Source organism: Egretta garzetta, unplaced genomic scaffold, assembly GCF_000687185.1.
Source record: "Egretta garzetta isolate BGI_Z169 unplaced genomic scaffold, ASM68718v1 scaffold368, whole genome shotgun sequence".
NCBI lineage: Eukaryota > Metazoa > Chordata > Aves > Pelecaniformes > Ardeidae > Egretta > Egretta garzetta.
Genome location: NW_009260684.1, coordinates 101129 through 114260, shown reverse-complemented (window position 1 = coordinate 114260; position 13132 = coordinate 101129). Strand labels below are relative to the sequence as shown.

Here is a 13132-nt window from a genome sequence, read left to right as displayed (position 1 = left end):
TAAAACACTTTTACAGTTGTCAGAGTTTTGTACAAATCAAAGCATCCCTTTTAAAATCTCCATTATTATAAACATACAAAGAAACGATGTTATTACTACAAATCATCAGCTACTCAACGCATGATCAATTTATCACAATTAGAAAAAAAAACCCAAGAGCATACACAGGGCCTTCCTCCCTTGCGCGATTTCTGCATCTGGAGGGAAGCGCAAAAGCAAAGTCCTCATTTAAAAAAAATCCCAACAACGCACCTCATTTTCTAAAAACGCGTGAAGTATAAAATCCGGTGAGCATTTTCCTGCTGTCACACTCTGGCAAAGTGTAACAACTTTTTTTTTTTTTTTCTTGTTTTCACATCAGAAGTCTCTTAAAAAAAAAAAGAACAAAAAAACCCACATGGCCGAGTGTCTGATGCGGCAGCGTGCTCCTTCCATGCCAGAAGCCAACATCATCATCAAAAAAAAGTGCCTTTGAGTAAAGTCATCTTTAGTAACAAAAAAAGAAAGATGAAAAAAAAATAAAATAAATCCACAATCTCTAGTTAAAAGCTTAATAAAAACCCTGACAGAGCAACCGGCCCTGCATCAAAAAGGACGGTTTCGCCTCTTCGCTACCCACCTTCAGCCGCCGCTCCAGACTTAAGGTTTCGTTCCCTGCTCCTCCGCCCCGAGGGTCTCCAAACCCTGAGATGTTTCTTCACACCCTGAATGGAGCTCGGTGCGGGGAGGCGGAGGAGCTCCTGCCAGCCGAGAGCTGTGTGGTGCTTTGCCCCTCGCAGCAGCCAAGTGCTTTTGATCCCCCCCAACGCCAGGAGACACGCGGCAGACAGAGCCTGGGGTCTGCTGGAGGGGTCTGTGGTCTCTGTGCTGCTTCCGAGAAGCACATCCCTGTTCCAGGGAACTTTCATAGCCCTTTTTTTTAAAATTTTTTTTTTTTTATTATTTTTTTTATTCTGCTGGCTTTTAATCAGCAGTGAGAAATGTCCCTGGAGAGCCCCAAGAAACACTCCCCAGCTTGGGTTGCTGCCTGAGTAAGCACTTTCCTGGGAGCCAACCTGGCCCCTATTTCTGCATCTGGAAAGGAGCAATGGGGCAGGGAAAGGGGGAGAAGAGGGCGAGCTCAGCCCAGGGCCTGAGGGGAGCAGAGGGAACGTCCCAGTCTCAAACTCTGCTCATGTAAAAAAATGGAGTAGGAGACGCTTGATCACACCAAGCTACAGAAGTCATCAAAGCCCCAAAGGTCACTAAGTAACCAGGGCACTGGGGTGGGGGCAGAATATGGGGTAGATTTGGGTCTGTATCGGCTCCCAACCCAAAAGCTATCATAACAAAACAAGAAAACAAACCCAGGCAGTTCAGTTTGCCAAGCTGACATAGAAAAGAAGAAAAATAAACCAAAACCAAAACAAAAAACTTCCAAGATAAATACAGAGCCCCCATTTTGGAAGCATCTTCAAAAAGCTGGATCAACCGTTCTCAGCAGTGGCACAACCTTCCAGTAACATCTGTTGGGCTGGTGATTTATCGGCTTCCTTTTGAAGAGGGAACAGTTCAAGAAAAATCAAGCTCCCACCACACGCGGCTCCCGTCTTATCTGCGCAACAACTGGCCACGGCTATTGCCTCACAGCAGCAGGTTTGGAACCAGCAAGAAGTCTCTAATGCAGCAGGTTCCTGTTTGCTAATGGAAAGGGTTGGCAGTGGTAGCAACTGGTTAGGAAAAAACTTCTTCCAGAAAGCAGTACTTCGGGGCGGGGGGTGGGATTTAGGATGGCTGGGACCTCTCCCCATGGATCACCGTGATACAGACCGGTATTCAACAGAGAGCAAAACCAGGCACGCTCAAGCATGCTGTCGAAAGGCAACACACGCCAGGCGTTTCCATCGAGTCCACGGCAGTGAGATAGTGACAACACTGAGGTTTTGGCTTCCAGCGATCAGGCAGGCCTCCTAGACTCCTTGGCTAATGCTGGGGAAAGCTCCCAGAGAGGGGGTTTGGTTCTAAGGGGAGGTTATTGCTCCCGACTTCTCAGGCTTTTTGCCCTTCGATAGGGCAGCTGCTTGCTTCAGGAGTTCTCTGTTCTTGGCCTGGAAACACAGCGAAAATGGGTATTTAATGGCAGGGATCATCATTAGTTCTCGGGATCCTAGAATTGCCTGGACAGAAGCTGCCAGTGTCCTGCACGCAGATGAAAAAGGAGGTAGATGCTGCTGCACGGCATCACGGCACGAGCTCAAGTCCAGCATCTCATCCCTACCAGTGGGAAAGGGCTCTTCCCATACCTTCCCCCTCGCATCCCCCCGCTGTAACTGAGAAGGGGGCTGAAAGCTAACAGCTTCCACAGCAAAAGGCGACAAACGCACAGCTCGTGTTAAACCAGCCAAGGACACTCACCGAGGTCACCGGGGCTGGCTTTCCTTCCTTCCCCTTTCACCAGCTGCCGTGCTTTGACAGCGTGAGAAGCGGTGGAGTGAAACCCTGGTGACTCAAGCCCCCAACCTGACGCCTTTGAGTGAGCTGAAGGCCAGCTTCCCCTACCCCACACTCTTGCTTGTATCGAAAAAGCAGGGCGGAGCCGCTCACCGTTCTCAGCTTTGTTTCACCCTCGGTTTCTTCACACGCCACCAACGTTTTATCAGGATTCAGCACCGTACTGACCCTGCATCCCTACTAGGAGCTTTCCAAACCCACCAGAGCACCGACATGTACCAACTTATCATCTCTCTGGTTTGCACTGAATTAAAAATCATGGCAACTTACAAACAAGACTCTCTAGCCCCCATTACCAAACCGCTGAGCTCACTCTCCTCTAGCCTATGGAGTAAATTATGCTACAGCAGTAGCAGAAGGGGTAGAATCCATGTGAAGCCAGATACAGGTCTTCTGCACTGGTTTCCAGTGAACGAATGAATATGCAAATGGCTATTAGAGGAATAAACCCTCTGCTCTAGTACTGCGTGTGGTAAAGCAGATTTTTTTACCTCCTACAGCCTGGAAGAATACAGGCACCCCTGCTTCCCACTGTGAAAAGACAAGGCAAAATAATAAAAAACCAAGAGCACGTTCAAAAAAGTGAATCATAGGAACACTTCAAGGCACCTACAATACACCGAGAGGGTTTGAACTTTTATTTGGGAATCAGTGAAGAAAGTTTCCAGAGCCTCAGTCAATACCAGCTGAAATAAAACATTTGGACACCAGAGAGAACGAGTTCAGGGCAGTCCCAGTCGGAGCTAAGCAGAGAACAGCCCCCCTCATGCAAACCCCTCTCCCCCCAGGAGAGGCAGGTGGCTGCAGGCAGACCTGCTCGTGGATCTGATGTTTCCTCTTTCTTTCAGAACTGAGTGAGTTCAAGGCTGTTGGAAGGTGTCCGACAGCTTTCAAGGCAGGCGTCTGCTCTGAGCCACAGCCAAGGCAGCGGCAGGGTATACTGTGCCCACCCGCACCGAGCAACCAGCGTGCCCTGCCTTGGGAAACCACTGCAAGGAGGGAGGGGTCGTCTCCCAGTTAGCCCTTGGCCTCACAGCCAGGGCTGTCAAGGCAACCAAAAAGTGGTGGTTTGCGCTAATGGAAAATTCTCTATTCAGAACTGGAGTAAACACCAGCTCATTCTTCGCAGGCCTCCCAAAGCTATGAGATGGAAACAGCTCTGGGCTGACACAGGCAGGGCAGGATCAATAAAGCAGTACAGAGACAGAAGGCTCTGGCTGTCATCAGTCCCTTGAGGACAAACCACCAGTGCCTCCCAGCTCACAAGGAGCGGGAAGCAACATCAGCGCACCACACACAGATATTCCAACCTTCACAGCCTTCCAGTGCTTAGGAACGTGCATTGTGAAGGGGATCTCACAGGCACCAGCTTCCTGACAGCAGCTGTAGTCTCCAAAACCTGTCTTCCACTCCAATAATTAACTTGGGCGTGTGCTAACGGAGCAGGGACTGTTTTCTCAGCGGGAATATAAGCCTTTTGTCTTATCCCCTCCCATTTCTCATCGCTAGGGCTTTAGATCATTGTAAACCCCAGAGCGATTAAAGGGTGCAAAGTTCATTTTGGTGTCTGATTTCTTCCCCGTAACCAGCTCCCCTTTGACCTAGTGTTTCCATGGCCATGACAAGAATCCTGCTCTCCCTGTTCCCTCGGGCTCAGGGACTTCTTTATTTGGACTACAGAGATACAGTGCTAAAGGAATTGCCAATTGTTTCTTGAGCTTTGTTCTCTCTGGTTACCGGTCACATAAATCACATTAAGAGCTACGTGGTGCAGGGAGCTGACAAAGGTTCTGCAGTCTGGAGAAACAGGTTCAAACCTGATTTTGGCAATAGGTAAAATGAGTTTGATGGTTCCCGTCTAGTCCACAGGGGACACAACACAGCACTTTACAATACACTAAGTCTGAGCCCGAGTAGAGAGCGGCAAGGAGGATATAAATAGGGGTTACAATGCACTGCAGCCTGGTACAGAGCTGGGGAGGGGCTGGCCTGGCAGAGCAGAGGGCTGAGAAGCGTTAGCAGAGCTGTGTGTGCAGAGGCTCATGGGGTGTGCAGATCAGGAGTGTCCTCAGTCACTCCTGGCTACAGCACAGCTCAGCAAATTAAAACAAAAATGCTGTCACCTGTAACTGCTCCATGACCTCCTTGTGCGTCTTCTCCATTTGGTTCATCTTTGCCCTCATCTGCGACTCCTGGTATTGCAGGTCGGCTTTCAGCTCTGTGATCTGCAGATAAACCAGTACAGAGCAAGTGAGCTGGAAGAAGAAACGAATGCCTTAACCCCTGATGCACCTTGCCACAGAAAATGCCTCGGCAGAAGTTGCGGGAGACTGGATGAGTTCAGAAATGTGCTGGGGTGGGCAGGGGAAGCGCAATGAGACCAGAACTGTATCACTGAGCAGCACAGAGAAGCAGGAGTGGCCAGGGCTGTCTTTCTGCACAGAGCAGCATGGTTTTTTCTCAGTCTTTCCCCCACACAGAGGTCTCTGAGACAGTGGTCAGAAAATTACCCTGTATGAAATGAGATCTGGGTGGGTCCAGAAAGCCTCTTCAGCTTTGGAAAGGAGGCAGCCTGGAAACAGCCAGAAACACTCTTGTTCACTCCAGGATAAAAAGCCAGACTCTGCTGGAGTGTGATCTGCGTGAACAAGTCAGCATGCTGTGGGGGGAAGCAAGCCAAGGGCTGTACCTTCTTCTCCTTCTCCAAAATCATCTGATCTTTCTGGTGCAGCATCTTTTTTAAAGTGGCCACTTCCTCCTTCAGCTGGGCAATGATAACAAAGTGGTCAGTGCCGGGAGAGTCCAGGGCGAGGTCCGGAGAAAAACTGCAACAAAGAAGAGGGAAAGACTCTCGTCATGACCACTTCTTTTCATCGAGGCAGGGAAACCCCCACAGGTGGCTCTCGAAGGAGAACGGGAATCATTTCACGACACACATCATGTCCTCCAAACGCTCCCTGAATGCAGGTGTTGCCTGTATCCCTGCCCTCGATGCCACATGGAATTTGGGAAGCACACGATATGACAGGCAACAGGGATTACATGCGATACATTGAGTTGTATTATTGCATGATCAGTGCAAACACAGGACTCCTATGGGGGAACATTGGCCAGTGTCTGCAGCAACCATTCAAAGAGCAGGGATCCCTTTTTAAAGCAAAGAGTTGAGGACAGTGACCAGAGAGCTAATGAAACTTTATGCAACCACTTCAGAACCCTCTTTGCTCACAGGCAGTCTTTGCATGCGCAGCAAAACTTTTCACTAAGTGTAAACAAACATTCTGGCAAGGAGGGAACATGAAAAAGAAACAAATAACCTCAAGTTAAACAAACAAAGCAAAGGGAGATACCTAGATTAAAGTCAGCACTGTCCCCAGCAGGGAAAAGGGGTAAAAAGACATACTGGACTTTTGTATTTTGACTCCTCCATGATATAACAATTTAGGACAAAGCTTCATTACCACTTCAGAGCAGGAAAAACTCTCCAGGAAGACAGAGAAATAGCTGAGCACACCACCTGTACACCACCAGGTACTCTAAACCTAAGCAACCAGCTGAAAACTTATCTGGAGAGGCGTCACTCCCCTGCACTGGTAATGCACAAACCTCCCTACGAGATACCCAGTGATCTGGGCAGCCACGCACAGTCTTACACTACAGGAATATTTCAGACCGTAAGATAGGAAAAGCTGCAGCCACAGGCCCAGGGAGCTCACCCGATCTTTGCCTGCCTTCTGTTCTTGCTTCTGTAATGGCAAGCCTGGTTTTTATCTCTTGGTGCTAGAAGACCAGCACGTTCCCAGCCGCACACACCTGAAATTGCTGTATAAAGATTTAACAGCAATAAGGCAACAAAGCTTCACCTGGAAGATTACTTCAAGTCTGGCTGTTATCAGACAGTGCTGCCACTATAAAGATAAATAGCCAGGGTTACCTGAAGTCTGACATATTTTTTAAAGCTTCCAGAGTAGGTCAACACATGTCCTAAAGCCTACATTCAGCTCTAAAGCTGGGAGCTGCAGCAGACTGGGGAAGGCATGGTCTTAAAATGAATTGCTGCCTCTCTCAAAAATGCAGACACCTTCGTGCTTCCAGTTCCCCATCTGTACACCGAGGCAGAGGGTACTGGCTGCTCACCTCACACAGGGGTCTCCTCTAGTGCCTGGAAAGAATCCATTTTCTAATTAAAAGCACAGTCTGCATTGATTGGACTGGTTAGCAAGGACATGGCAGAAGAAAAGGCTCTTTCCACCACTGTGCTGGGGATCGACAGAGGGAAAGTAGGCAGGGGCAGCTTCATAGATCTGAAAGTCACAGGATAGCCCTGCGGCACAGGGAGAGAAAGCTTGGCAAAGGAAAACTCAGAACTGAGGGTCTGTAGGAGACAGCCCACGGTGGAAGAGTCTTGCATGGTTAAAACATGCTGACAGCAGAGCCCACACCATAAGATGTGGCAGGTCTCTGGGTACACTGTGCTTGTCACGCTGGGCAGCTCTCAAGTGCAGAAGAGGTTCACAGACGCACGCTAGTGGAGAATGCCTCCATTTTAAAACTGTTCCCAAGTACAGTTTCCCAAGTGGAGGCTGTGCAAGATGATGGTGGGTGCTCCAACACCTTTCTGTGTGCAAGCATGTTACTAACTGTAGCTTTAATTTCCCACTCAGTGCAAATATGCTGGGGAGGAGAGAAAAAAAAAAAAAAAAAAAAAGAAGAGAAAACAAGCTGCCTCCACAGAGGAAAAAAAAAAAGGCTTCCTCACTGATTCCCTCTGGCTAAAAACAAACTCTTGCTTACACCGTTCCTTTGCCCAGGCAAGCTTCCCTCCTGCTGTATCCTGGGGTGCTAAAGAGTGCTGGGAGATGCTCATATTTCCCTGAGCGACTCTGGCAGGAAAAATTCCCTCCTTGGCAGCTCCTGTCGCAGAGCACACTGCGGAGCCGGGAAGGTGAGAGCCGGCCCTGCCACCCAGTGGGGAGAAGGGACAGGCGGGCCACCAGGCTTCCGCAGAGCCGCTCTCGCACTCAGCACAGCCAGTACACGACCCCAGGGCTTCGAGGGCCTCATCCTGCCCCTGGGGTCTGCACCCAGGGCGGGTAATGGTGGGCTCAGAGTGCCCCAGCATCCCCCCATCAAGTACGTGAGCACAGGCAGACATTTTCCTGTCCAGTTGACACATTTGAGGGTGCGTTTTGCAGCAAGGTGCTAATTAAAGCAGCAGCTTTTTTTTTTTTGCCTTTTTTTTTTTTTTTTTTAAAAGACTGACAAGTTAGCAATGAAAGGTTTCTCTGTCTTTAACCCTGCATTAAGGAAGCAGCCTGAGACTCCAAAATTAGAAGGAAAACTGGCAAATACAAGTTGCTCCATTCCTTTAACAAACGGATTAAGAATTCAACCAACCAACCAAACAAAAAAAAAGGGCCATTTCCCCTACAAATAAACTCCACACCCAGGATCCCAGCCCCTTGGGATAGGTCAGGGGGACACATGCTCTCTGTTTGAACAGCCTAAAACGCATGCCTCTAATTAAAGTGAATTGATGAGCTCCCGTTGCTTTCATTGGAGACAGAAGAAAAAAAATGGAGCTCTTCCAAAGACACCTGCCTCTCTCTATTGAGTGGGAAAGAAACCAAAATGACTGCCTTAAACTCCACACCTGTTAAATGGCTGAAATTAGGCAAAACAAATGCCAAGCTTAAAGATTTTGCTATTCAAGTCAGACTAACATAAAGAGGCACAGACCAGGCTGACCGAACCAGCATCCAAGTTTCACCTTAGACAAAAACATCCCCCACGCGCAAAAATCCATCCAGACCAACAGGAACCAGTATCTGAACTCACACACCCTCTAACAGCACCAAAAGCAGCCGCAGTTCAGCCCAAGTCTCGATGCTTTAAGCATACGCCAGGACTTTTCTATGCAAATGAGAATCTTTTTATTAAATGAACTTTGCTGCTCAGCATCCTCCAGCATTGCTGCCCTCCCCCAGCCAGCTCAGCCAGTAGCGCTCATCATTTCCTGGTGTTAAAAGCACAATTTAGCACCTTTTCTATAGTTAGGGGAGAAGGGACTGCAGCATCAGAGCATCTGCAGAGCCTGTAACATAAAAACACTTCTGGCAGCTCTTGCACAAGATGGGGACACCAAGCGCTGCCCGAACCAGGACCAGCGCAGCACCAGAGGCTGGAGGTGAAGCCAGGGTGCTCACCCAGGCAGGGGCAGCCCAGGATTATGGGATCAGTAGGGCAAGGTCTGCTGCAAACTGTGCTGAGAGTCACCGCGGGGGAAAGCTACTCCGTGCACAGCAGAGCCAGCGCTGCTTGCTCCTCAGAGAGTTCACCCAGAATGAACCACTCAATGCCACCCATTAAATGACCACTGGAAATCGCTCAGTCCCCCTATCACAGCCATTGGGAGCAACATCCACTCTGAAACATGTAAATGAAAACATACAGAGGGCATTTAGTGAGATGTGGTAAAGGAATTCCTATTGCATCCACAAACGAGGAACAATTTCAGATAAGCTGGACCCTGTTGGGGGTGTTACCAAAGTTAACTGAGCTCAAATGTGTCCAAATTTTGCCCAGCTGAAGGCTGCATCAGAAGTTTGGCTGGAGCTAAGACACACCGTAGAGGAAGCTGCGGCTGATCTCAGCAGCCATGAGGTGCTGGCTGCGTATCACCCCGCTCCAGACCACACCGCTGATGAAAACAAGCCTTGTGCTGTGGCAGACCCTAACTCCATACTCGGCCTGTGACCCAGACTCCAGCTGACTCCTGGGGGGGGACAATCTGATAGAAAATGGTGCAAGAGGGGAGGGTTTGGGGCGGGTTTTCATCCTCACAAAAAACCCCCAGCACCTCCAAAGCCACACTTAATGAACCACCATTATTATCCCACTCAAGAAACACAGTCACGTGCCTATTTAAATGAGCTGCAGCTCACCTTTTCTACAGCAGATTGCTGGAATGTCTTTTCTTCGAGATCACAGATCGCATCTCTCCTATAGATACTATTGACACCTCGTCAATGACTGTTAATATGTGAAATGCTATGACAGGAAATAGAACTTAAATAATTTTGTAGGGCAGTGGTTCCCACAGAGTGGTCTACAAGACCGTTAATCATCTGAACGGTGTTTTCAGCTCCAGCTCAGCACGGAGTGGTCAGAGAATTCATCTGACTGCCTTCAGTGCTGGTGGCTAAAAGCTAAAATGCTTTCAAGTAGTTGTTAAAACTACAGCGTTCATTACTGGGATTCACCAAAGAAAAGCCTGGGGCAGGACCACAGCCTCGGCAGGAGCCAGACTGACAACATCTGACCCAAGAACAAACAGAAATGAAGGCATTTGATTCCTCTCATACAGGCTCCTGATTTGCAAACAAAGGGCTGAGCAATTGATGCCAGAGTGTGGGACCTTTTGCTTCTTGGATATTTTCAAGCCAGCAGGGGTATTACAATGAGTTGTTGGGTCTCAGTCCAGGCTTTAGTGAGCAGATGAAAATACTTGGTGCTGTCCTATAGCCCGGCGAGCAGCCTCAGCAGGGGAGCAGGAGCCTATCTAGAGAAAAAGCTGCAGCAAAACTGATGGGCTGCACCAGTCCTACCAGGGCCCTGTCTCCAGTCTCTCCTCTGGCTCCACCAGCACTGAAGGCAGTCAGATGAATTCTCTGACCACTCCGTGCTGAGCTGGAGCTGAAAACACTGTTCAGATGATTAACGGTCTTGTAGACCACTCTTTGGGAACCACTGCCCTACAAAATTATTTAAGTTCTATTTCCCATCATAGCAAGGTGTCAATAGTATCTATAGGAGAGATGTAACTCTATTTCCTGTCATAGCATTTCACATATTAACAATCATTGACAAGGTGTCAATAGTATCTATAGGAGAGATGCAATCTGTGATCTCGAAGAAAAGACATTCAAGGCAGGTAGTGATTAATGAATTACCAGTGGCTTTAACAGACCCTTTGGCACTAACGAGCCTATGCTCTGGTCCGTGCTCCCAATCCACTGGGGTTTTGAAGGAGATCCATCAAGAGGGAGTTTCCATGTACGAGGCAGTTCCCAGGGAGGGGAGGGCAACAGGGGGAAAACAACAGGTGATCTCACTTCAGGATGTCAGTGCCTTGAGAAACAGGACAATGGTGGGCACCGAGACTCTGTTGGGAAGCAGCCCACTGCGCCAACGTGGACGGGGCACTCTGGATAGGGGGACAAAGCATCTCGGGAGAGGAAGGAACGCTGAGAATCAGAGAGGAAAGGCAGGAATGAAAATATGCATGTACAAGACCATAAAAAGTAAAAATCCATCTCAATCTCCTGTTTCTGCTATTGACTCCCATTCTGCTGCACATGCAGCCGGCGTCAACATAAAATCCAGCACAAACTGTGACAGCAGAATGGGATCGGATGCTTTCAAGCAAAGCTGTTTGATTGCTTGTCCCTCCCCCAGAAGGCAGGAGGGGAAATGAGAGGTGGGTCTTGATCCTCTCCTCTGAGGCCATCTCCCTGCAGAGCAGTCTGATAGCTCCGAAAGCACAAAACCTGCAGACCTTGACTCTGCAGCACAGCCAACAGCCCCCCTCTCCCTGTAACTGCAGGGAGAGAGTAAGGCTGGTCTGGCTGCAGTTCTATCTGGTGGGGGCTTAGCCAACAAGCAGTTTCTATTCTAGCAGGTACAGGTACTAGGTACTCTTTTCCTCTTCGACCCTATGTCTAAATGCCAAGTAACACTGGCCTGCTGGGTTCTGGAAAGCTGCTAACGCAGCCCCTTGAGGTCCCAAAGCCCGAGATCCCTGCTCTAGCGTAAGAGCTTCCTGCTATTCGCACAGAACTCTATCTTATATCAACATAGCGAACAAGACCGCCCACCCACAATTTCCCCATGTAACAGGCTCACCTGTCACCATTGGCAGATATGGCATCAAACTTGGCTTTCTTCTTTGGGATTTCGTTCTGAATAGAAGAGGTGGATAAGGTTTTCTGGCTAGAAAAACGAGGAAATTGTATGTCAGAACCTGAATGACTTGCAGTCTAAGACAGAGAAGCAGATAAATATTCCCACCCACTTTGAATCTATTAAAACAATATTTCCTAGCACAAGAAAGAATGATAAAAAATTCATTCCTTGAAGAGTAGCTGGAGACTAAAAATAAACAGAAAACAATACATCAGTCAGATCAGGATGTAGGAGAAGAACTCGTGCTTAAAATCTACATTTCAATCATTAAATTTTACAAATGCAATTTAGCTTTAATTGTGTACAAGTTCAGTAAGTGGAATCACTAAGAAGCACTGTTGGACTCAGAGTCTACTTCAGCACAGTGGGGTTTGCAAACTAGCAAAGCCTGACTTAGCCAGATTCTCCTGAACAACAGACAACTGCCAAAACCCGTCACCAAGGTACCGAGCCCCCAGGCACTGCTCCCAGGTCCTTTAGGAAGCGCAGTTAAGGAGCGTGGAGCAGCCAGGCACCCTGTTTGCTCACCCCAGGGGAGAGCTCACCTCGCACAACACAGAAGCTTGCGCAGGTTACCTGTTATAGTGGCTGCCACTGCTGAGCCTACTGTACTGTTCCTTCTCTTGCAGGCTTGCCCGGGAAGAGCTGCTCAGGTGTTTGCACTGCTCTTTGGTCTTCTGCAGGACCCGTTTATAGGATAGCGTGCATAACCAGCATAGCAGCTTTCCATCCACCTGCAAGGCGAGAGAGAAAGAGAGGGAGAGAAGTTTTGGTCTTGCTTCCTGCCCACAAACCAAACACAGAGAAGACAAGAAGCACCTTCAGGCTTAAGATCACATATGAACAAGCAACAACTCAAAACGGATCCCTCGAGTGCCCGAAAAGAAGTGCATCTGGCACGGCTGGCACAATGCAGACAGTACTCCTTAATAACAGCTAATCTATCGTAACTACAGACTCTGCCAAGCTTTGCTTATGGAGCGTCTTAAAGCACCCACTCGCCAGGACAGGCTAACTCTAGCGGGATTTCTGTCAAAGCAACACCAAGGAATGATAGGTGACAGGGTAGTCACTGGAGACCAAAACAGCAAGGGTCTCTGCCCAAGGAGGATCAGCAGGAGGACAGGGATTATCAGTGCAGCATCCAAATGGAACAATGGATGTTTATAGCCTGCAGGAAAAGGCCTTAGAAGTACACGCCTTCTAAGGAGCGCTTACAGCAAAAAAAAAAAAGAAAAAGCGTTTAAGGAAAGGGTGTGCAGAAGCCGTGGAATGGGTTTCCTGGTGGAGGTAATGACACTTCCAGCTCCTTAGACTACGGCACAAATATCGTTCCCCACCCCTCTCCCCAAGCAGGCACCTCAATATTTCACTCAAAGACCCTTTCTCCTTTGCCAGCCCACCTACCCTTAGGACAAATTCAAGAGATCTTTCTCAGTAGGTCTGGCAAAGGAGCAGAGGGGCTCAAAGATTAAACAGCTTCAAAACACAGCTCCCACAGCAAAGCTCAACTCCCCAAAATACTTTATAACCAAGAGACACCCCCTATTTGAAATGCTAGAGAATATGTGAAGGAGATGGACAGACGATCACCATGATCAGCCCTTTTACCTTTCTGGCCTCCTTTTTCAGAGATACTGACCTTCTTCCTATCATCCTTCCGGTCAAATGCGCACTG

At 48.6% G+C, this 13132-nt stretch overlaps 1 protein-coding gene across 1 annotated transcript; it reads right to left on the bottom strand.

Annotated features, from left to right (window-relative positions):
• LOC104132552 (protein FAM76A) lies at positions 1-13126 on the bottom strand (the record flags this gene model as incomplete). Its single annotated transcript, XM_035901205.1, has 7 exons — positions 1-2087; positions 4614-4715; positions 5180-5315; positions 10605-10736; positions 11395-11481; positions 12031-12188; positions 13097-13126. Coding segments are annotated over 7 exons (732 nt in total), but the record flags the coding sequence as incomplete, so codon positions are not given.
• Positions 13127-13132: the final 6 nt, after the last annotated feature.